Below are 25,777 nucleotides of genomic sequence, written 5' to 3'. Positions count from 1 at the left end.
GACTGGGAGTCCCACGTGGAGCAGCCTATATATTACTCCATTAATTTTACAGCTGTGTGACTTTGGGCAAGTCACTTCACCTCTCTGGGCCTCGGGGACCTCATCTGGAAAATGGGGATGAAGACCGGGAGTCCCACGTGGAGCAACCTATAGATGTCCGTACAGATTTGTTACCCCATTTATTTTACAGCTGTGTGACTTTGGGCAAGTCACTTCACCTCTCTGGGCCTCGATGACCTCATCTGGAAAATGGGGGTGAAGACTGGGAGTCCGTACAGATTTATCACCGCATTTATTTTACAGCTGTGTGACTTTGGGCAAGTCACCTCACCTCTCTGGGCCTCGGTGACCTCATCTGGAAAACGGGGATGAAGACTGGGAGTCCCACGTGGAGCAACCTAAATATTACTCCATTAATTTTCCAGCTGTGTGACTTTGGGCAAGTCACTTCACCTCTCTGGGCCTCGGGGACCTCATCTGGAAAATGGGGGTGAAGACCGGGAGTCCCACGTGGAGCAACCTATAGATCATCATCAATCGTATTTATTGAGCGCTTACTATGTGCAGAGCACTGTACTAAGCGCTTGGGAAGCACAAATTGGCAACATCTAGAGACAGTCCCTACCCAACAGTGGGCTCACAGTCTAAAAGGGGGAGACAGAGAACAAACCCAAACATACTAACAAAATAAAATAAATAGGATAGATATGTACAAGTAAAATAAATAGAGTAATAAATATGTACTATTTATTATACTATACTATACTATACTATAGATGTCCGTACGGATTTATTACCCCATTTATATTCCAGCTGTGTGACTTTGGACAAGTCACTTCACCTTTCTGGGCCTCGGTGACCTCATCTGGAAAATGGGGGTGAAGACTGGGAGTCCCACGTGGAGCAACCTATGTATTACTCCATTAATTTTCCAGCTGTGTGACTTTGGGCAAGTCACTCCACCTCTCTGGGCCTCGGTGACCTCATCTGGAAAATGGGGATGAAGACTGAGAGTCCCACTTGGAGCAACCTATAGATGTCCATACAGATTTATTACCCCATTTATTTTACAGCTGTGTGACTTTGGGCAAGTCACTTCACCTCTCTGGGCCTCGGGGACCTCATCTGGAAAATGGGGATGAAGACTGGGAGTCCCATGTGGAGCAACCTATATATGTCCGTACAGATTTATTACCCCATTTATTTTACAGCTGTGTGACTTTGGGCAAGTCACTTCACCTTTCTGGGCCTCAGTGACCTCATCTGGAAAATGGGGATGGAGACTGGGAGTCCCACGTGGAGCAACCTACATATTACTCCATTAATTTTCCAGCTGTGTGACTTTGGGCAAGTCACTTCACCTCTCTGGGCCTCGGTGACCTCATCGGGAAAATGGGGGTGAAGACCGGGAGTCCCACGTGGAGCAACCTATAGATCATCATCAATCGTATTTATTGAGCGCTTACTGTGTGCGGAGCACTGTACTAAGCGCTTGGGAAGTACAAATTGGCAACATCTAGAGACAGTCCCTACCCAACAGTTGGCTCACAGTCTAAAAGGGGGAGACAGAGAACAAAACCAAACATACTAACAAAATAAAATAAATAGGATAGATATGTACAAGTAAAATAAACAGAGTAATAAATATGTACTATTTATTATACTATACTATAGATGTCCGTACGGATTTATTACCACATTTATTTTCCAGCTGTGTGACTTTGGGCAAGTCACTTCACCTCTCTGGGCCTCAGGGACCTCATCTGGAAAATGGGGATGAAGACCGGGAGCCCCTCGTGGGACAACCTGCTCACCTTGTGTCCCCTCCAGCGCTTAGAACAGTGCTTGGCGCATAGTAAGCGCTTAACAAATGCCATCATTATTATTATTATTCTGATTCTGACGCCTAGGCCTGCGCGCTATCCACTAAGCCGTCCCGCTTCTTTAGAATGAGCCACTTTCCACCCCGTCTTCACCGCGAGAAAGGAAGAACGAAGGCGTGGACCAGGCCACGGTGGAGACGTGACACCCAGACTGCTAATAAAAAAAATATTTATTTATTTTACTTGTACCTAACTATTCTATTTATTTAATTTTGTTAGTATGTTTGGTTTTGTTCTCTGTCTCCCCCTCTTAGACTGTGAGCCCACCGTTGGGTAGGGACTGTCTCTATGTGTTGCCAATTTGGACTTCCCAAGCGCTTAGTACAGTGCTCTGCACATAGAAGCAGAAGCAGCGTGGCTCATTGGAAAGAGCCCGGGCTTTGGAGTCAGAGGTCGTGGGTTCAAATCCCGGCTCCGCCACGTGTCTGCTGTGTGACCTTGGGCAAGTCACTTCACTTCTCTGAGCCTCAGTTCCCTCTTCTGTAAAATGGGAATTAAGACTGTGAGCCCCACGTGGGACAACTTGATCACCTTGTATCCCCCCAGCGCTTAGAACAGTGCTCTGCACATAGTAAGCGCTTAACAAATGCCATCATTATTATTATTATTATTAATAAATACGACTGATGATGATAACGTGCTTACCTCGGGTGGCTCTTCTGGACCGTGAGCCCGCCATCGGGTAGGGACCGTCTCTCTATGTTGCCAGCTTGGACTTCCCAAGCGCTTAGTACAGTGCTCTGCACACAGGAAGCGCTCAGTAAATACGATCGATCGATCGATTGATTGATTTTCCTCCCCTCGAAGTGTCTTTCCACCGCAGAGCGCCTTCCCTCGGAGCCCCGTTGAGGGAATTTCCCTTCAATCAATCAATCAATCAATCAATCGTATTTATTGAGCGCTTCAACTACGCGGACGAGCCGCAACCCCGAGATGGCGGGACCGAGAGCCCGTGTGAGGGAGTTGACGGTAGTGTTGGGAGTCTACACAGCTCCACCCGCGCTGTCGTTTCCCTGCCAGTTTCTGCTGGGGCCAGGGGCGCAACGATCAAGTGGGCAGGCAGGGAAAAGAGAAGCAGCGCGGCTCAATGGAAAAGAGCCCGGGCTTTGGAGTCCGAGGTCATGGGTTCCAATCCCGCCTCCGCCAACTGTCAGCTGGGTGACTTTGGGCAAGTCACTTCACTTCTCTGGGCCTCGGTGACCTCATCTGTAAAATGGGGATGAAGACTGGGAGCCCCCCATGGGACAGTCTGATCACCTTGTAACCTCCCCGGCGCTTAGAACAGTGCTTTGCACATAGTAAGCGCTTAATAAATGCCCTCGTTATAAAAGAACACGTCACAAAGACCGCGCCGAGGTTTTGTGTACACGAAGGGCCCAATTACAGCCAAAATAACCACAGCAAAGTGTCATTACCGCTTAGTACATAAGCGCTCAGTTCAGTGCTCTGCACACAGTAAGCGCTCAGTAAATGCGACTGAATGAATTACCAGGGTTTGCCGTCCATGAAATGATCCATGGTTGAGCAAATCCCAAAGTGTGTGGTCTTCTACTATGGTATCTACTCTGTTATCTCGTCTGTTATCTCAGTTATCTCATCTGTAAAATGGGGATTAAGACTGTGAGCCCCACGTGGGACAACTTGATTACCTTGTATCTCCCCCAGCGCTTAGAACAGTGCTTGGCACATAGTAAGCGCTTAGCAAATGCCATTATTATTATTATTATTATTACTCAAGTGGATATTCATTCAATTGTATTTATTGAGCGCTTACTGTGTGCAGAGCACTGTACTAAGCGCTTGGGAAGGACAAGTTGGCAACATATAGAGACGGTCAATCAATCAGTCGTATTTAGTGAGCGCTTTCTGTGTGCAGAGCACTGTACTAAGCGCTTGGGAAGGACAAGTCGGCAACATATAGAGACGGTCAATCAATCAGTCGTATTTAGTGAGCACTTTCTGTGTGCAGAGCACTGTACTAAGCGCTTGGGAAGGACAAGTCGGCAATATATAGAGACGGTCCCTACCCAACAGTGGGCTTACAGTCTAGAAATGATGGAGAAAGCTTGAATACCAATTTGATAGAGTCAGAGTGCTTCGCACACAGTAAGCGCTTAACAAATGCCATTATTATTATTATTATTACTGCAGAATGACCAACTCTGTTGCCCACTTTGGGGAGATTTTTCAAAAATTCATTCATTCATTCACTGTCGTATTTATTGAGCGCTTACTGTATGCAGAGCACTGGACTAAGCGCTTGGGAAGTCCGAGTTGGCAACATCTAGAGACAGTCCCTACCCAACAGCGGGCTCACAGTCTAGAAGGGGGAGACAGACAACAAAACAAAACAACAAAATGAAATAAATAGAATAAATACGTGCAAGTAAAATAAATAGAGTAATAAATACGTACAAACATATTTACATATATACAGGTGCTGTGGGGAGGGGAAGAAACATCTATCAGGGTCTTTATCTTTGCGAGGGAAAACTGAGTTGTAGAAGCAGTTTGGCCCTCAGCAGCATCTTTTTTGTTTTCTCCATTTATCTTTTCAAATTAGTACAGTGCAAGCGCTTAGTGCAGTGCTCTGCACACGGTAAGCGCTCAATAAATACGATTGAATCAAATTAAAGCAGGAGAGATTTTGTTAGGCAACAGGAAGAACTTGCCAGTTATTTGGATGATAACAGTAAGCGCTCTATAAATACGACTGAATGAAATTAAAGCAGGAGAGATTTTGTTAGACAACAGGAAGAACTTGCCAATTATTTGGATGATAACAGTAAGCACTCTATAAATGCGATTGAATGAAATTAAAGCAGGAGAGATTTTGTTAGGCAACAGGAAGAACTTGCCAATTATTTGGATGATAAAAGACTGTGAAACCTGCTGCGAAGGGAAATTGTGTAATCTCCATCCATGGGGTCTCTAAGGAAAGAACCCACATATGTTGGGTTAGGGACCGTCTCTATATGTCGCCAATTTGTACTGTCCAAGCACTTAGTACAGTGCTCAGCACACAGTAAGCGCTCAATAAATACGATTGAATGAAGGAATGAATACGCTTGCCTGGAGACATCTGATATCTTACGATCCTGGCGAGTTGTAAAAGTCTGTCTTAACCTCATAATGTGTTCCCATGCTGCTCTTTGTAGATTCATTTTTTGGTTTTTTCGGTTCAAACTTGGAATTCACTGTGAATTCTTTCCGCTTCCGTGGAATTTTAAAAATTTCGGTACATTAAAATGCAATTTCGTTTTTCAAGTCCGTCTAGGTACTACTTTAATTGCTTGTCAATTCCTTTGACAGGAACTACCTATCTGAAGGACGTAGTTTGGTGGTTTGGCACAATTGCAAGTAAGTGCTCGGGGTTGGGAGAGGGTGGGTATCTGGGGTTTCTTCTCTGTGTATGATCGGTGGGGTGGAGGGTGTCATAACTGTTTAGAGAAAGCGAATGTGTTTGTGTGTGTGTGTGTGTGTGTGTGTGTGTTGTGAGCATTTGTCTACGCGAGTGGTTTTTGCGCCGGAATTTGTGCGGCACCAGCGAGGATAGACGGCTCTTCGTGTTTGACAGCCCACTCGCTGTGTGTTCGGGTGATTTCCAGAGCCATCTCCTGAAATTTCACATACCGAGTTGTTGACCCCGATTCCCACAAATAGTAATAGCTGTCGTAGTTGTTTATGATTTATTAGTATGTTTGGTTTTATTCTCCGTCTCCCCTTTTTAGACTGTGAGCCCACTGTTGGGTAGGGACTGTCTCTGTATGTTACCAACTTGTACTTCCCAAGTGCTTAATACAGTGCTCTGCACACAGTAAGCGCTCAATAAATACGATTGATGATGATGATTTCAGTGCTACAGTTTGTTCAGAACTGGTGCTACCTCGCGGGCTAGAAATTAGCCTTCGAGCTTGTGTTTTTCCCTTTCCCGGTGCCGGCCGGGCATTCGGCGAATGTCCTGAGCTTTCGACGGAGTTTTCTCCTCCAACTGTCAATTATGAAAGCGCGGATAAGACGTTAAAAGAAAAACCGGTCTGGCTGATCGGAATAGCGGCATTTCAACGCAAGTGGATTTTAAAGCCCCGTTTCAGTTCAGTTTGGCTCGTCGACGGTAGATGCCAACAACTGTTGCCTGCAGCCTGTAGTCATTTCACGGCTAAAACCCAACCAACTCGATGGTTTCATTTTTCTAGGCCACGTGGTATGAATTAAAACACTGAAACTGTTTTAGCGCTCAATCAGTTGTATCCATTCAGTGCTTACTCTCTGCCGAGCACGGTACCAAACGCTTGAGAGATTCCAATAGAAAAGAATAGGAGACCCGTTCCCTGCTCGTAACGAGTTTACAGCCAATTCCCCGGGTTTCCCGCGAACCAGTTATCCCTCCTGTCGATTCGTGCCCTTATGAACGAACACACGCAGACACTCTTTCTCTCCTCCTTCTCTCTCTTCCCCTGCCGCTATCCCCCTCCCCTCCTCAGCATTCGAGGATTTAGAGTTACTCCAATATTCCTTTTGGCCACTATAATGTTAAAAAATAAAATGTACGTTTGTCTCCCCAGTTAGAACGTAAGCCCCTCGCGAACGGAGAACGTGTCACTTCTTTATTCTGGATTTCCCAAGCTCCTAGCCCAATGCACCACTCTTAAGTGCTCGATAATTGTAATTACTACTAGATCTTATCCAGTTTTCTGTAATGGTCCATTATATGATTCTCTTTACAGTGGCTCTCGGGCAGATTGGAAATTTCCTAGCCTACACCGCTGTTCCTACTGTGCTGGTGACCCCCCTGGGTGCCCTAGGAGTTCCGTTTGGGTGAGGATGTCATTTTAAATTTTGCTTTTCCGTGGGGGGCCCGAGGTGCGGTCACGTTTTAGTTTGAAAACTAGAGGTGTTTTTTTAGTTTGAAACCTAGAGGTGTTTTCATGCGAATTAGAAAAATTCAAGACTCGAAAGGGTACCTCTAAAAACTCAAAACTTTGAATCTACGTGGAGAGTTTCCCTTGCCTCGTTTTTCCGATTTCTGGCTGGCCCATTCTTTGCATCAACAGAAGGGAAGCGTCTCTCTTTTAAAAATGTACAAATCGTGAATTGAAAGATTCGGTCATTCAGTTGTATTTATGGAGCGCTTACCGTGCGCAGAGCACTGTACTCAGCGCTCGGGGAGTACAGGTCGGCAACATATAGAGACGGTCCCTACCCAACGGCGGGCTCACAGTCTAGAAGAGAAGCAGCGTGGCTCAGTGGAAAGAGCCCGGGCTTTGGAGTCAGAGGTCATGGGTTCAAATCCCAGCTCCGCCGATTGTCAGCCGTGTGACTTGGGGCAAGTCACTTCTCTGTGCCTCAGTTACCTCATCTGGAAAATGGGGGTGAAGACTGTGAGCCCCCCCGTGGGACAACCTGATCACCTTGTAAACTCCCCAGTGCTTAGAACAGTGCTTGGCACATAGTAAGCGCTTAATAAATATGATTGAATGAATGAATGAATAACTTGTACTTCCCAAACGCTCAGTACAGTGCTCTGCACACAGTAAGCGCTCAATAAATATGATCGAATGAATGAATAAGTGCCATCATTATTATTATTAGAAGAAGAATGAATTGAAAGACGTTTAAGTTCTTTCACAACCGCAACTCCCTGATTCCGGACACTTTATATGTTAGCTTTCCTAAGGTTCTTCTTACTTTATTTTAACTAATATATTTATCTCTATTTAGACCGTGAGCCCGTTGTTGGGTAGGGACTGTCTCTATACGTTGCCGACTTGTCCTTCCCAAGCGCTTAGTCCGGCGCTCGGCACCCAGTGAGCGCTCAATCAGTACAATCTTGGCTTCTGTAAGTTTCACAGTGTGTGTGACCTTGGACAAGTCACTTCACTTCTCTGAGCCTCAGTTCCCCCATCTGTTAAATGGGGATTGAGACCGTGAGCCCCCCGGGGGACAACCGGATCGCAGTCTCCTAGAAATCCGCCTTACTGGCAGGGCTGCGTGGAGAGATACCGGGATCCGGGGCTGGCCCACCTAATGGTGACCCCTCCTCGTGTGATCCTCAAGGATCACTACCGGCCGGTTGGTGGTGGAGATGCAGGAGAACCGTGGGCAGTTTTAGCCAGGGACTGGGGACTGGTTTGGAGACCTCCTAGGCGAAGGAGAGGAGGAGGAGGAGGAGGAGGGAAGGAGGTAGCGGCGGTCTGGAATCAGAAGGCCCGCCATGATCTTGTCTTCCTGACTCATTCATTCAGTCGGTGCAGCTTTGGGGGGCTCTGGAGCTTGAGCTCTCGTCCTCCCTCCAGAGCCCGACTGAGCGCTCGCCTCCTCCGAGAGGCCTTCCCGGACTGAGCCCCCTTTTCCCTCTCCTCCTCCCCATCCCCCCCGCCCTACCTCCTTCCCCTCCCCACAGCACCTGAATATATATTTGTGTGTTGCCAACTTGTACTTCCCAAGCACTCAGTACGGTGCTCCGCACACAGTAAGCGCTCAATAAATGCGATTGGGTGAATGAATCATCATCATCAGCATCGATCGTATTTATTGAGCGCTTACTGTGTGCAGAGCACTGTACTAAGCGCTTGGGAAGTATAAGTTGGCAACACATAGAGACGGTCCCTACCCAACAGTGGGTGAATATTTGTACAGATTTATCACTCTATTTTACTTCCCCTCCCCGCAGCACTTGTATGTATATTTGTACAGATTTATTACTCTATTTTACTTGGACTTACTTACTATTCTACTTATTTTGTTAATGATGTGCCTCTAGCGTTAATTCTATTTGTTTTGACGATTTTGACACCCGTCTCCATGTTTTGTTTCGTTGTCTGTCTCCCCCCTTCTAGACCGGGAGCCCATTGTCGGGTAGGGACCGTCTCTATACGTTGCCGACTTGGACTTCCCAGACGCTTACTACAGTGCCCTGCACACAGTAAGCGCTCAATCAATACGATTGAGTGAATGAATGAATTTATTTTACTTGTACATATTTACTATTCTATTTATTTCGTTAACGATGTGCCTCTAGCGTTAATTCTATTTGTTCTGACGATTTTGACACCCGTCTCCATGTTTTGTTTTGTTGTCTGTCTCCCCCTTCTAGACCGGGAGCCCGTTGTCGGGTAGGGACCGTCTCTATACGTTGCCGACTTGGACTTCCCAAACGCCTACTACAGTGCCCTGCATACAGTAAGCGCTCAATAAATACGATTGAATGAATGAATGAATTCAGTAGTATTTATTGAGCACTTAACTGTGAGCTGAGCGCTGTACTAAACGCTTGGAGGAGTACAACATAACAATAAGAGAACAGTAACAACAGAGAAGCAGCGTGGCTCAGTGGAAAGAGCCCGGGCTTTGGAGTCAGTGGTCATGGGTTCAAATCCCGGCTCCGCCAATTGTCAGCTGGGTGACTTTGGGCATGTCACTTCACTTCTCTGGGCCTCAGTTCCCTCATCTGGAAAATGGGGATTGACTGTGAGCCCCCCCGTGGGACAACCTGATCACCTTGTAGCCTCCCCAGCGCTTAGAACAGTGCTTTGCACAGAGTAAGTGCTTAACAAATACCATTATTATTATTAATAAACAGACACATTCCCTGTCCACAATGAACTTAGTCCGATGCCGCTCTCTTGATGATGATGATGATGGCATCTGTTAAGCACTTAGTGGTCTAAGCGCTGGGGCGATCCGGTTGTCCCACGTGGGGCTCACAGTCTCAATCCCCATTTTCCAGATGAGGGAACTGAGGCTCAGAGAAGTGAAGTGACTCGTCCAAGGTCACACAGCAGACAGGTGGCGGAGCCGGGATTAGAACCCACGACCTCTGACTTCTTCTGCTGAGCCACGCTGCTCTTCTTTCCCAACCTCCCCCTCCCCGCACACCCACTCTCTCTCTCCCTCCATCCCTTCCTCCCTCCCTGTGCCTTGTTTTCCCCAAAGTAAGATTGCTGAGGGAAAGGGGTGGCGGAGAGTCATAATGACACCACTTAACGAAGGAGCAACCGGATGAGTACTAAGCGCTTCTACACAACTTAAACATCAAGCGCGCTTTTCCCCTCCCAACCACCGAATCAACAAGATCCTCCCGGGAGAGGCAGGGCCGGTGGTAGTTCATCCAGCCGTATTTATTGAGCGCCGACTGGGCGCGGAGCACTGTGCCAAGCGCCGGGGGAGTACGAGTCGGCGACCTATAGAGACGGTCCCGGCCCGGCAACGGGCTCGCGGTCTAGAAGGGGGAGACCGGCTGTCGAAATCGTCAGAACGGATCGAATTAAAGCCAGACGCACGTCGTTAACAAAATAAATAGAATAGTAAATATGTCCGAGTAAAATGGAGTAATAAATCTGTACAAATAGATATACAGGTGCCGTGGGGAGGGGAAGGAGGAGAGGGAAAAGGGGGCTCAGTCTGGGAAGACCTCTTGGAGGAGGTGAGCTCCTCTCTGTGAAAGATGTAGACGCGGGTTAGATACACACATGAGCTAGGATTGCACACTCTTACCTTTAAGACACCTACCTTTGCAGACATTGGGTTTTCAGACATTATTTTGACACACATTCGGTAAAAAGGACTTACTGGGATGGGTGAAGTGGTGATTAACACGGGTTTTAGCACCGATTCGGGTTCATCTCGCCAGATGACTTCTACTCCATCGCCTGTTGGCTGCCTGGACCCCCTTCTTCTCCTGGAAATAATGATAATAATAATGGTGGCATTTATTAAGCGCTTACTGTGTGCAAAGCACTGTTCTAAGCGCTGGGGAGGTTACAAGGTGATCAGGTTGTCTCACGGGGGGTTCGCAGTCTTAATAGAGAAGCAGCGTGGCTCAGTGGAAAGAGCCCGGGCTTTGGAGTCAGAGGCCAGGGGTTCAAATCCCGGCCCCGCCGATTGTCAGCTGGGTGACTTTGGGCAAGTCACTTCACTTCTCTGGGCCTCAGTGACCTCAAATGGAAAATGGGGATGAAGACTGTGAGCCCCCCGCCGTGGGACAACCTGATCACCCTGTAACCTCCCCAGCGCTTAGAACACTTACTTAATAAATGCCATTATTATCATTATTATAATTCCCATTTTACAGATGAGGTAACTGAGGCCCAGAGAAGTGAAGTGACTTGCCCAAAGTCACACAGCGGACAATTGGCGGAGGTGAGATTTGAACCCGTGACCCCTGACTCCATTGAGCCACGCTGCTTCTCTAAACAATATCCAATTGGAAATTGGAATTGGGAACAATATCCCGTCTTGTCTTCACTGACATAATCAATCGTATTTATTGAGCACTTACTATGTGAATAGCACTGTATTAAGTTCTTGTCCTCTCTTGGTTCTCCTCCTATCTCTCCGGCCGTGGGCTTCTCCTCTGCCTCCCACTTCATAATAATAATAATAATAATAATATTAATAATAATAATGGCATTTATTAAGCACTTACTATGGGCAAAGCACTGTTCTAAGCGCTGGGGAGGTTACAAAGTGATCAGGTTGTCCCACAGGGGGCTCACAGTCTTCATCCCCATTTGACAGATGAGGTAACTGAGGCTCAGAGAAGTGAAGTGACTTGCCCAAAGTCACACAGCGGACAGTTGGCGGAGCTGAGATTTGAACCCATGACCCCTGACTCCAGAGCTCTTTCCATTGAGCCACGCTGCTTCTCTAAACAATGTCCAATTAGAAATTGGAATTGGAAACAATATCCAATCTTGTCTTCACTGACATAGTCAATCATATTTATTGAGCACTTACTATGTGAATAACACTGTATTAAGTTCTTGTCCTCTTTTGGTTCTCTTCCTATCTCTCTGGCCGTGGGCTTCTCCTCTCCCTCCCACTCCCTAGTAATAATAATAATAATGATGGCATTTATTAAGCGCTTGCTATGTGCAAAGCACTGTTCTAGGCGCTGGGGAGGTTACAAGGTGATCAGGTGGTCCCACGGGAGGCTCACGGTCTTCATCCCCATTTGACAGATGAGGGAACTGAGGCCCAGAGAAGTGAAGTGACTTGCCCAGAGTCACACAGCGGACGATTGGCGGAGCCGGGATTTGAACCCATGACCCCTGACTCCAAAGCTCTTTCCATTGAGCCAGGCTGCTTCTCTAAACAATATCCAATTGGAAATTGGGATTGGGAACAATATCCAATCTTGTCTTCACTGACATAGTCAATCATATTTATTGAGCACTTACTATGTGAATAGCACTATATTAAGTTCTTGTCCTCTTTTGGTTCTCTTCCTGTCTCTCTGGCCGTGGGCTTCTCCTCTCCCTCCCACTCCCTAGTAATAATAATAATAATGATGGCATTTATTAAGCGCTTGCTATGTGCAAAGCACTGTTCTAAGCGCTGGGGAGGTTACAAGGTGATCAGGTGGTCCCACGGGGGGCTCACGGTCTTCATCCCCATTTGACAGATGAGGGAACTGAGGCCCAGAGAAGCTAAGTGGCTTGCCCAAGGTCACGCAGCTGACAAGTGGCAGAGAAGCAGCGTGGCTCAGGGGAAAGAGCCCGGGCTTTGGAGTCAGAGGCTGTGGGTTCAAATCCCGGCTCCGCCAACTGTTAGCTGTGTCACTTTGGGCAAGTCACTTCTCTGGGCCTCAGTGACCTCATCTGGAAAATGGGGATTAAAACTGTGAGCCCCCCCCCGTGGGACCACCTGATGGCCTTGTAACCTCCCCAGCGCTTAGAACAGTGCTTTACACATAGCGCTTAAAAAATACCATTATTATTAAGTGGCGGAGCTGGGATTCAAACCCATGAATCGTCAATGCCACCAGCCCCTTGCCCACATCCTGCTCTGGCTTGGAACTTCCTCCCCCTTGACGTACGACAGACCGCCCGTCTCCGCACGTTCCAAGCCGTATTCCGATCCTATCTCGTCCAAGAGGCCTTCCCTGACTAAACCCTCGTTTCCCTTTCTCCATCTTCCTTGGGCGTCCCCCTCGCACTTGGATTTGAACCTTTTATGCACTTGATATTCCCTCCATCCTCAGCCCCACGGCTCTTTATTGATTTGAATGTCTGCTGCCCATTTCCCCCCAACCCCTCAGACCGTAAGCCCCTTGTGGGCAGGGAACGTTTCTACTGACTTCCTTATCCTGTAGTTTCCCAAGTGCTTAGTAGCGCACTGTGAACACAGTACGTTCTCATTCAGCGCTTAGAACAGTGCTTTGCACGTAGTAAGCGCCTAACAAATGCCATCATTATTATTATTCATTCATTCAGTCGTATTTATTGAGCGCTTACTGTGTGCAGAGCTCTGTACGGAGCACTTGGAACAGTGCTTTGCACATAGTAAGCGCTTAATAAATTCATTCATTCAGTCGTATTTATTGAGCGCTTACTGTGTGCAGAGCACTGTACTAAGCGCTTGGGAAGTACAAGTCGGACCATTATTATTATTATCAAAAAGTCGGCAACATCTAGAGACGGTCCCTGCCCAACAACGGGCTCCCAGTCTAGAAGGGGGAGACGGACAACAAAACCAAACACGGAGACGGGTGTCAAAAGCGTCGGAACCAATAGAGCACTCAATAAATGTGCCAATGCCCTCCCCCTACATAAATCCGTAGATTTATCCCAACGCATCGAGAATCCTCTTCCCAGTTTACACGGATCCAGCAGCTCCTCATTCCCCACTCCCGCCAAGTGAACCCCTCTGCGGCTCAGGACTGGAGTAAAACTGCATTTCCCGGCACTTGAACAACTCAGGCTGTCTCGCAAATTTGAACTAGACTCACCTTAGCCTGACCTAACGAGGTCTTATTTTCTTTTTAATGGTATAAGTGCTGACTATATGCTAGGCAATGTACTAAACCTTGGTTGGACACAGTCCACGTCCCAAATGGGGTTCACTTTTTTAATCCCCATTTTCCAGATGAGGTAACCGAGGCACAGAGAAGTGAAGTGACTTGCCCGGGGTCACGCGGCAGGCAAGTGGCGGAGCCGGGATTAGAATTCAGGCCCTTCTGACTGCCAGGCACATGCTCTATTCACTAAGCAATAATAATAATAATGATGATGGCATTTATTAAGCGCTTACTATGTGCAAAGCACCGTTCTAAGCGCTGTGCAGGTTACAGGGTTGTCCCACGGGGAGCTCACTGTCCTAATGCCCATTGTACAGATGAGGTAACTGAGGCACAGAGAAGTGAAGTGACTTGCCCAGGGTCGCACAGCAGACAAGTAGCGGAGGTGGGATTAGAATTCAGGCCCTTCTGACTTCCATTCACTATTGCTGTATTCACTAAGCAGTAATAATGATGATGGCATTTATTAAGCACTTACTATGTGCAAAGCACCGTTCTAAGCGCTGGGAAGGTTACAGGGTGATCAGGTTGTCCCACAGGGGGCTCACTGTCTTAATGCCCATTGTACAGATGAGGGAACTGAGGCACAGAGAAGTGAAGTGACTTGCCCAAGTTTGCACAGCAGATAAGTAGCGGAGGTGGGATTAGAATTCATGCCCTTCTGACTTCCATTCACTATTGCTCTATTCACTAAGCAGTAATAATGATGATGGCATTTATTAAGCTCTTACTATGTGCAAAGCACTGTTCTAAGCGCTGGGAAGGTTACAGGGTGATCAGGTTGTCCCATGGGGGGCTCACTGTCTTAATGCCCATTGTACAGATGAGGGAACTGAGGCACAGAGAAGTGAAGTGACTTGCCCAGGGTCGCACAGCAGACAAGTAGCGGAGGTGGGATTAGAATTCAGGCCCTTCTGACTTCCATTCACTATTGCTCTATTCACTAAGCAGTAATAATGATGATGGCATTTATTAAGCTCTTACTATGTGCAAAGCACTGTTCTAAGCGCTGGCAAGGTTACAAGGTAATCAGGTTGTCCCACGGGGGGCTCACTGTCTTAATGCCCATTGTACAGATGAGGGAACTGAGGCACAGAGAAGTGAAGTGACTTGCCCAAGGTCGCACAGCAGACAAGTAGCGGAGGTGGGATTAGAATTAAGGCCCTTCTGACTTCCATTCACTATTGCTCTATTCACTAAGCAGTAATAATGATGATGGCATTTATTAAGCTCTTACTATGTGCAAAGCACTGTTCTAAGCGCTGGGGAGGTTACAAGGTGATGGGGTTGTCCCACGGGGGGCTCACGGTCTTCATCCCCATTTTACAGAGGAGGGAACTGAGGCCCAGAGAAGTGAAGTGACTTGCCCAAAGTCACACAGCTGAACGCTGCTTCTTGTTCTAACAAAACCATTGATGCTCATGAGAAAGTCATAATAACACAACTCATATTAAAGACCCGTTTAATAAGGCCAGATTAATGTGAGCCTGCCGTTGGGTAGGGGCCGTCTCTGTATGTTGCCGACTTGGACTTCCCAAGCGCTTAGTACAGTGCTCTGCACACAGTAAGCGCTCAATAAATACGATTGAATGAATGAATGAATAAGAAGGACCTGGATTCTAATCCTGTCTCTGTCACTCTTCTTCTGTGACCGTGGACAAGGCTCTCTGTTCCTCAGTTCCCTCATCTGTAAAATGGGAAATAAGACTTTGAGCCTTGTGTGGGGCTATTTGCTATTTCCCTTATCTTCGGGTTTCTTGGGTATTTTTGTAAGCGTAATTATATCTGGGAACTTTTGTAGCTCACACGTAGAGCTGCCCTTCAGTTTGAAACGTGGGACCGTCTCCGTGTGTTGCCAGCTTGTACTTCCCAAGCGCTTAGTACAGTGCTCCGCGCACGGTAAGCGCTCAATAAATACGGTCGAATGAGTGAAGAATGTAAAGCATCAGCAGGTCTCTTTCCAAGCTGGGAATTTGCTTTTAATCTCCAAGCAGCAACCAGTCGGTACCTGGAGAAGCAGTGATCTAGTTGAAGGATCACTGGGAGCCCGAGGAGCCGGGTTCTAATCCCGACTCGGCCACTTGTGTGCCGTGTGACCTTGGACAAGTCACTTAACCTCTCTCGGCCTCAGTTCCTTGATTTGCAAAACGGGGATACAGTGCCTGTTCTGTCTCCGACTTAGATTGTGAGCCCCGTGTGGGATCTGATTATCTTGTATCTAGTACAAGATAATAGTACTTAGTACAGTGCTTGACGTTTAGTAAGCGCTTAACTAAAACCAGTAATTATTATTATTATTATTATTATTATTATTATTATTTTGTGGGGCGTGGACTGTGTCTAACCTGATTAGCATGTATGTACCCCAGCGCTTAGTACAATATCGTTGAAAAAAAATGGTACGGTATTAACAAATACCTTCAAAAATAACCCAAATCATGGCCTCTCTCCATCTCACCAACCTAACCACTTCCAGGGACATTAGAGAGAAGCGGCGGGCCTTAGTGGAAAGGCTTGGACGTCGGAGGCCGTGGGTTCTAATCCCAGCTCTGCCACGTGCCTGCTCTGTGACCTTGGGCGAGCCACTTCACTTCTCTGGGCCTCAGTTCCCTCATCTGGAAAATGGGGATTAAGACTGTGAGCCCCACGTGGGACAAGCCGATTACCTTGTATCTGCCCCAGCGCTCAGAGAAGCAGCGTGGCTCAGGGGAAAGAGCCCGGGCTTTGGAGTCCGAGGTCATGGGTTCAAATCCCGGCTCCGCCAACTGTCAGCTGGGTGACTCTGGGCAAGTCACTTCACTTCTCTGGACCTCAGTTCCCTCATCTGGAAAATGGGGATTAAGATTGTGAGCCCCCCGTGGGACGACCTGATCGCCTTGTAACCTCCCCAGTGCTTAGAAGAGTGCTTTGCACATAGTAAGCGCTTAATAAATGCTATCATTATTATTATTAGCAGTGCTTGGCACATAGTAAGCACTTAACAAGTACCATAATTATTATTATTATTATGAAGTTGGTGTATTTCCCAAAGTCCGTGCCGGTGTGTTTGGCTTTATATGCCTACTTATTGTCCCCGGGAATTCCTTTAAAAATCTCCATCCTCCACCTCAGTCCTCCACCCTGGGGTAATGAATTATCATTCATTCATTCTGTCGTATTTATTGAGCGCTTACTGTGTGCAGAGCACTGTACTAAGCGCTTGGGAAGTCCAAGTTGGCAACATATAGAGACGGTCCCTACCCAACGGTGGGCTCACAGTCTAGAATTATCAATTAATATATGTTATTCAGCGCTTACCGTAGGCAGAGGACTGTACTAAATGCTTGGAAAAGTACAATATGACATTATCCTAACGCTTGGAAAAGTGCAATATGACGTTGTGCATGTCCACAAGAAACTTATGGTCTACCGGGGGAGGCAAGCGATAAATTAAATTAAAGGTAGGAGAGTATAAAGGTATGTTCATAAATGTTGCGGGGCCGGGATGAGCGTCAAAGTGCTTAAGGGGTAAACAACCAACCGTGCAGTTGATGCAGAAGGGAAGGCAGGTAGAGGAAATAAGGGCCGAGGCAAGGCTTCTCGTGGGAGATAATAATAATAATAATAATAATAATGGCACTTGTTAAGCGCTTACTATGTGCAGAGCACTGTTCTAAGCGCTGATGTGATTTTAGGAGGGTTTTGAAAATGGGGAAAGTGGCGTACTGCCGAGAAGAAAGAGGGGGAGTCACAGGCTTGATGGCCTGGGGAAAGACGGCTCAGGCTACCAAGAATAGGTTGGCGGTGGAGGAGCAGAGTGTCCGGCTCGAGTCGGAATAGGAAATTGGCGAGGTAGGGTAAGAAGGAGACAGCTGATAGTAAAGGAGTTTCTGTTTGGTGAGGAGGTTTTTGAGTAGTGGGGTGAGACGACTGGAAAGTGTTCCCGAAAAACGATCCGGGCGGCGGAGCGAAATCCGGACTGGAGCGAGGAGAGACGGGAGGCAGGGACGTCGGCAAGGAGGCTGATGCAGTAATCAAGGCGGCCTAGGAGAACTGCTGTGGTGGCGGTTTGGACAGAGAGTAAAGCGGGGATTTTAGCATTGTGAGTGCCCTCCTTCCCCAAATCCGACGGACGATTACTCATTCAGTCGTATTTATTGAGCGCTTACTGTGTGCAGAGCACTGTACTAAAGCCCCCTTCAAAGCCTTATTGAAGGCACATCTCCCGGAGATCTTCCCAGCCTAAGCCCCCAACTTTCCCTTCTCCCACTTCGCTCTGACTCGCTTTCTTTGTTTCTTTCCCCGTCCCCCCTGTCCTCCCGTCCCCCCGCCCCAGCTTCGCAACACTTAATAATAATAATGGCATTTATTAAGCGCTTACTATGTGCCAAGCACTGTTCTAAGCGCTGGGGAGGTTACAAGGTGATCAGGTGGTCCCACGGGGGGCTCACAGTCCTAATCCCCATTTTACAGTGGAGGAAACTGAGGCCCAGAGGAGTGAAGTGACTTGCCCAAAATCACACAGCTGACAATTGGCGGAGCCAGAATTTGAACCCATGACCTCTGACTCCAAAGCCTGTGCTCTTTCCACAGAGCCACGCTGCTTCTCTTATGTACGTATCTCTACTTAATTTGTATTGATGTCTGTCTCCCTCCCTCTAGAATGGAAGTGTTGTTGTGGAAGTTTGTCAATCAATCAATCAATCGTACTTATTGAGCGCTTACTGTGTGCAGAGCACTGTACTAAGCGCTTGGGAAGTACAAGTTGGGTTGGGAAGTACAAGTTGTGGGAATGTGTCCATTTGTTGTTGTATTGTACTCTCCCAAGTGGTGCTTTCTACCGTAAGCGCTCAATAAATACAATTGAACAAACGAATGAACTGATAGGATTTGGTGACAGATTGAATGCATGGGTTGAATTATTTTATTTTGTTAGTATGTTTGGTTTTGTTCTCTGTCTCCCCCTTTTAGACTGTGAACCCACTGTTGGGTAGGGACTGTCTCTGTATGTTGCCAATTTGTACTTCCCAAGCGCTTAGTACAGTGCTCTGCACACAGTAAGCGCTCAATAAATACGATTGATGATGATGATGATGATGATGAGAGAGAGGAATCGAGGATAAGGCCGAGGTTATGGGTTTGTGAGACAGAAACTGCCCGTGGTGATGGTAAAGTCAGGAGGAGCCCGCTGTCGAGTAGGGACCGTCTCTATATGTTGCCAACTCGTACTTCCCAAGCGCTTAATACAGTGCTCTGCACACAGTAAGCGCTCAATAAATACGATTGAATGAATGAAGGAATGAGGAGAACGGGGTTTGGGTGGGAAGAGAAGGAATTCTGTTTTAGATCCGCTCAGTTTAAGGTGGAGGCGGGACAGCCAAGGAGAGGTGTCCTTAAGGCAGGAGGAAACGTGAGACTGCCGAGGAGGGAGATCAGGGCTGGGAGATGTAGATTTGGGAATCATCTGCGTAGGGATGGTAGTCCCTATGGGAGATGTGGGACATGTATAGATGAGAGTCCCCATGGAAGCGGCGATGGGAAGCTAGGAATTCTCCAAGGGAATGGGAATAGGTGGAAATCAGAAGGGGATCCGGAATTGAGCCCTGAGACATCCCTGCAGTTAGAAGGTGGGGGGCAGAGGAGGTGACCCCGTGTGGGCAGGGATTGTCTCTCTTTATTGCTGAATTGTACCTTCCCAGCGCTTAGTACAGTGCTCTGCCCACAGTAAGCGCTCAATAAATACGATCGAATGAATGAATCTGCCGAAGAGAACGAGAAGGAGATGGAAGGAGAATGAAGGTAATAATAATAATGATGATGGCATTTGTTAAGCGCTTACTATGTGCAAAGCACTGTTGGAAGCCTGGGGAGGATACAGGGTGATCAGGTTGCCCCACGTGGGGCTCACAGTCATCCCCATTTTACAGATGAGGTCACTGAGGCACAGAGAATAATAATAATGATGGCATTTATTAAGCACTTACTATGTGCAAAGCACCGTTCTAAGCGGTGGGGAGGTTACAAGGTGATCAGGTTGTCCCACGGGGGGCTCACAGTCTTAATCCCCCTTTGACAGATGAGGTAACTGAGGCCCAGAGAAGTGAAGTGACTTGCCCAAAGTCCCCCAGCTGACAATTGGTGGAACCGGGATTTGAACCCATGACCTCCGACTCCAAAGCCCGGGTTCTTTCCCACTGAGCCACGCTGCTTCTCTAGAGAAGTGAAGTGACTTCATTCACTCATTCAGTCGTATTTATTGAGCGCTTACTGTGTGCAGAGCGCTGTACTGAGCGCTTGGGAAGTCCAAGTCGGCAACATATAGAGACGGTCCCGACCCAACAACGGGCTCACAGTCTAGAAGGCACACAGCCGACAGGCCGCGGAGCCGGAATTTGAACCCACGACCTCTGGTTCCCAAGCCCGGGCTCTTTCCACTGAGCCTCGCTAGGTACCGAGTGCTTGGCACGATGCTTTGCACGCAGTAAGCGCTCAATAAATACAACGGAGTGAATGAATTTTGGGTTGAGGTAGAGAGTTTGGATTTGCACTACCTCTTACGATAGGAGAATAGGAAGAACCTCAAGAGAGGGAAAGTGGCGTTCTCCAGGAGATTTTGCTGACTGATAATAATATTGATGGCATTTGTTAAGCGCTTACTATGTGCGAAGCACTGTTCTAAGCGCCGGGGGAGGTACAAGGTGGTCAGGTTGTCCCCCGTGGGGCTCACAGTCTTCATCCCCATTTTCCAGATGAGGTAACTGAGGCTCCGAGAAGTGCCTAAGGTCACACGGCAGACATGTGGCGGAGCCGGGATTTGAACCCATGACCTCTGACTCCCAAAGCCCGGGCTCTTTCCGCTGCTAAGAGTTTTCTCCAGGTTTATCGCCAAACCTGGTAGATGCCTGTAAAATAATAATAATAATAATGGCATTTATTAAGTGCTTACTATGTGCAAAGCACTGTTCTAAGTGCTGGGGGAGATACGAGGCGATCGGGTTGTCCCACGAGGGGCTTACAGTCTTCATCCCCGTTTTACAGATGAGGGAACTGAGGCCCAGAGAAGTGAAGTGGCTTGCCCAGAGTCACACGGCTGACAGTTGGCAGAGCCGGGATTTGAACCCGTGACCTCTGACTCCAAAGCCCTTGCTGTTTCCACCGAGCCACGCTGCTTCGTACTCTTCTAAGATCAGAAGTCTAGTAATAAAATAACGTAAGATATTCTTCTGTTAAGATCGAAAGTCTAATAAAATAAAACATCGTTCTTAAAATCTGGCTGCAGAGAAACCTGGGTTCGTCCACGGAAACTAAAGACCAGAGGAAATGAGATTCTCTTGCGTCTGTGACTGCTTGGTTTAAAACTTTTACTTTTCTCTTTTGGTACGGAAGGTCCGTAGTAAAATAAAACATCGTTCTTAAAATCTGGCTGCGGAGAAACCTGGGTTCGTCCACGGAAACTAAAGACCAGAGGAAATGAGATTCTCTTGTGTCTGTGATTGCTTGGTTTAAAACTTTTACTTTTCTCTTTTGGTACGGAAGGTCCATAGTAAAATAAAACATCGTTCTTAAAATCTGCCTGCGGAGAAACCTGGGTTCGTCCACGGAAACTAAAGACCAGAGGAAATGAGATTCTCTTGCGTCTGTGATTGCTTGGTTTAAAACTTTTACTTTTCTCTTTTGGTGCGGAAGGTCCATATTAGCATCTTACCTGCTGAAGGAGAAGCTGAACATTTTGGGAAAGTTGGGCTGTTTGCTAAGCTGCGCCGGCTCTGTTGTTCTCATTATTCACTCACCAAAATCTGAGAGCGTAACAACCCAGGCTGAGCTGGAAGAGAAACTTATGAATCCAGGTATTTCGTTTTCTTTCACTGTTCCGTTGAGCTAGGCCGCCCTGGGATCCTTGCCTTCCTGAAGCGTCTCGGTGATCGTTAGCCTCCGATTTCCTCTTTGCGTATATGATGAAATAATAATACAGTTTTTAAGCGCTCGCGACGTGTTAAGGCATTGGGGTAGATGCGGAGGTGGGCGATGGGATGAAGTCTCCGTCCTGCCCGGGGCTCGCAATCTTTCTTTCCCCCGTCATTTTACAGAGGAGTTCTGCACTTAGGGAGGCTAAGTGACTTGCCCCGGGTAACACGGCCAGCCGGAGGCAGGGCTGGGGCTGAGATCCGGGCTGCGTGATTCCCAGAAATGCGCCCTTTCCACTAGACCAGGGATCTGGACTGGCTGGGGAAGATCGTTGCCAGTTCGTCCCCTTATGTCAATCAGCATCCAAGGGGAAGATCCATCCGGGAGTGATCTGCACCGGGGAACTGCCCGGGACGTCTGTCAGAGCCGTTAACGGCCGCTGCTCCGGCCTGCGCTTGGCGGAGAAATCCGTCCGGCAAGGGATCAGACGGCAGAGCCCGGAAGCGTGCCGTAAAGTTTCTTTTCAAGCCTTTTGGCCCAAAAGAGGATGGCAGTGAGGAGGAGGTGGAGGAACAGAAGCAGATCACTGCTCAAGACTGTAAACTCAGTGTGGCAGGGATTGTGTCTGTTATAGTGTTGTATTGAACTCTCCCAAGCGCTTAGTACAGTGCTCTGCGCACGGTAAGCACTCAATAAATACGGTTGACTGACTGACTGCTTACTTAAACCCAGGTTTAGCTTCCCACTGGCTCATAAGCAGATTCTCATAATCGGCGGTATTTCTGGAGCGCATACTTTAATAATAATAATAATAATAATGATGATGGCATTTATTAAGCACTTACTGTGAGCACTGTTCTAAGTGCTGGGGAGGTTACAGGGTGATCAGGTTGTCCCACGGGGGGCTCCCAGTCTTCATCCCCATTTTACAGATGAGGTAACTGAGGCCCAGGGAAGTGAAGTGACTTGCCCAAAGTCACACAGCTAAGCGGCGGAGCCGGGATTTGAACCCATGACCTCGGACTCCAAAGCCCAGGCTCTTTCCGCTGAGCCACGCTGCTTCTCTGTACTACGTGCAGCAAACTGGGAGAGTACAATCTAACGGAGTTAGCAGACATGCGCTCTGCCCATAATGAGCTTACAGTCTAGAGGGGGAGGCAGGCACGCTTAGGACAGTGCTTTGCACGTAGTAAGCGCTTAACAAGTACCATCATTATTATTATATATAAAAATAAGTCATTTAGAATATATGATTTAAAGATATGTACATAAATTCTGTGGGGAATAGGGAAATCAAGGAAGGGAATGGGGAGGTGAGACCCAGGAAAGCCCACTGTTGGGTAGGGACTGTCTCTATATGTTGCCAATTTGTACTTCCCAAGCGCTTAGTACAGTGCTGTGCACATAGTAAGCGCTCAATAAATACAATTGATGATGATAAAGGTTTTGAGTGAATAATGTGATGGCATTTGTTAAGCACTTACTATGTGCCAAGCACAGTTTTAAGCGCTGGGGGAGATACAAGGTAATCAGGTTGTCCCACATGGGGCTCACAGTCTTCATCCCCATTTTCCAGATGAGGTAACTGAGGGCCAGGGAAGTGAAGCGACATGCCCAGAGTCACCCAGCCGACAAGTGGCAGAAGCGGGATCGGAACCCATGACCTCTGACTCCCAAACCCAGGCTCTTTCCACTGAGCTGCTCCCTCTACGAAGCATTTGGGAACGTAGAACCAATGACTTCTTACGGGGGAACCGACAGAAATGTAGTTGCAGATATGTTTCTGTACAAACTGACTGACAAATAGGGCAATCAGAATAAATGAACGGACTGTTCAGTCATTTATACAAAGGTCTGAGTGCTGGAGGGGACCGACTGGCTGATGACAGTTGGGCCGTCTACAGTTAATCCGAGAGGACTTGGCCTTTGGCCTTACAGAGAGTTTTCCCGTAAAAGTTCCAGGTTCTGCTTTTTAGTCATCATTCAGTGGCACATATCGCGTGCTCACCCCGGGCGCCGTACGTACTAATCCCTTGGGAGAGTCCAGTCCAACAGAGTTGGCCGTCTCCCTTTTGGTCGGTTGGTCGTCACGCATCCGCTCCCCAAGGAGACTAGCCAGTTCTCTCATCAATCATCAAGTATTTATCGAGCACTCGCCGTCTGCAGAACCCGGCTTGCGAGACTATACAGTATAACGGAGTCGGGAGACGAGACACTGACGTCCAAAAATTATGGACGTGGACGTAAGCGCTGTGGGGCTCGGGGAGGGATGAATAAAGGCTGCGAAACCGAGGTGATGGGTGATACGGAATGGAGTGGGAGGAGAGGAAATGAGGGCTTAGACGGGGAAGATATTTTGGAGGAGATGTGCCTTCAGTAAGGCTTTGAAGGACGGGAGAGTCGTTGGATATATTGAGGGACTTGCGGTGCCTGTTTACTTGTTTTGAGGTGTATATAGCTAGAATTCGATTTATTTGTATTGATGCCTGTTTACTTGCTTTGATAATAGCCATAATAATAATGATGGCATTCATTAAGCGCTTACTGTGGGCCAAGCACCGTTCTAAGTGCTGGGGAGGTTACAAGGCGATCGGGTTGGCCCATGGGGGGCTCACAGTCTTCATCCCCATTTTCCAGATGAGGGAACTGAGGCCCAGAGAATAATAATAATATAATAATTGGCATTTGTTAAGCGCTTACTATGTGCAAAGCACTGTTCTAAGCGCTGGGGAGGATACAGGGTGATCAGGTTGTCCCACGTGGGGCTCACAGTCTTAATCCCCATTTTGCAGATGAGGTAACTGAGGCCCAGAGAAGTGAAGTGACTTGCCCAAAGTCACCCAGCTGGCAATTGGCAGAGCCGGGATTTGAACCCGTGACCTCGGACTCCAAAGCCCGGGCTCTTTCCACTGAGCCACGCAGCTTCTCTGACATCTGTCTCCCCCCTTCTAGACTGTAAGCCCAGAGTGTGGGCAGGGATTGTCTCTCTTTTTTCCTGAATTGTACTTTCCAAGCGCTTAGTACAGTGCTGTGCACACAGTAAGCGCTCAGTAAATACGATTGAATGAATATCTGTAATTTATTCATCTGTCTTAATGCCTGGCTCCCCATGTAGACTTTAAGCTCACTGTGGGCAGAGACTACAGTGAAGTCCCCCAAGCGCTTAGTACAGTGCTCTGCACACAGTAAGCGCTCAATAAATGTGATTGAATGAATGAATGTACAGAAATGTTGTGATAGTTGGGAGTGCGGAATTGACACAAAAGTGCTAAGATGCTAGTTGGGAGAATATGACTGGTGGGGGGAAAATAATCAGGGAAAGCCGCTTGAAGGAAAGATTTCAGAAGGACTCTGAAGATGGGGATGGAGAGGGGTGTGATCCGGCTGACTTGGAGAATCGGAGAATCCCAAGCAGGAGAAAGGAATTGGAGACGGGAGAGTTGAGGGCAAGGCACAGTGAGGAGGTTTTATGGAGAAGACAGAGTGAAGAGCTGGGTTGTAGTGGGAGAAGAGAGTGAATAAGAGGGAGCGAGGGCTGGCGGAGTGCTTTAAAATCAGGAATGATGCAGAGAGCAGTGAGAAAGCACTGAAGGCTTTGGGGAAGCGGGGACGTAGGTGTACAAATGATGATTTAGAAGGATCATCCGGGTGGCAGACCAGAGAGACTGGAGGGAATGAGACCGGGAAGGGGGCTTGACTTGGCCAATTCCTGGACCGGCATGGTGGCCGATTGGATGGAGAGGAAAGGGGCACATTCTGGAAATGTTGTGGAGGAAAAACCCGAAAGACGTGCCCGCATATTGAACGTGGGGGCTGACAGAAAGAGGAGTCAAGAATAGTACCGGGATTGCGCGCCTCGGAGAACGGGAGGATGCCGGTTTTGTCTACTGTGATGGGAAAATCAGACGGAGGAGATTTGAGAACCAAGGTGAGTTCAGTTTGGGACATTTTGAGCTTGAGCTGCTGGCAAGTCATCCGTGTCTGTCCCGAAGGCAAGACAGGGCTTAGAACAGTGCTTTGCACTTAGTAAGCGCTTAATAAATGCCATTATTAAGACAGAATGAGTGATTGTAGAGGCCAAGATAGTGAGAGGGATTTGGGATTCACTCGTGGAGAGGTGGTTCATTCATTCATTCGTTGGATCGTATTTATCGAGCGCTTACTGTGTGCGGAGCGCTGTACTAAGTGCTTGGGAAGTACAAGTTGGTAA

The 25,777-nt window shown here is 47.7% G+C and overlaps 1 protein-coding gene across 1 annotated transcript in view; it reads left to right on the top strand.

The window, feature by feature from the left end:
- Positions 1-25,777, top strand: part of NIPA1 (NIPA magnesium transporter 1) — a gene marked incomplete at its 5' end in the record, with an annotated part of 42,753 nt that overhangs the window by 7,014 nt on the left and 9,962 nt on the right. The window contains 3 exons of the mRNA XM_038760644.1: positions 5,196-5,243; positions 6,611-6,701; positions 21,349-21,509. Coding sequence (XP_038616572.1) covers positions 5,196-5,243; positions 6,611-6,701; positions 21,349-21,509 — 300 coding nt within the window. The remainder of the gene's footprint in view (positions 1-5,195; positions 5,244-6,610; positions 6,702-21,348; positions 21,510-25,777) is intronic.

The sequence above is a fragment of the Tachyglossus aculeatus genome, chromosome 18, assembly GCF_015852505.1.
Source record: "Tachyglossus aculeatus isolate mTacAcu1 chromosome 18, mTacAcu1.pri, whole genome shotgun sequence".
NCBI classification, from domain to species: domain Eukaryota; kingdom Metazoa; phylum Chordata; class Mammalia; order Monotremata; family Tachyglossidae; genus Tachyglossus; species Tachyglossus aculeatus.
Note: the sequence above shows the minus strand (reverse complement) of the source record. Positions and strands in the feature narration are given on the sequence as shown.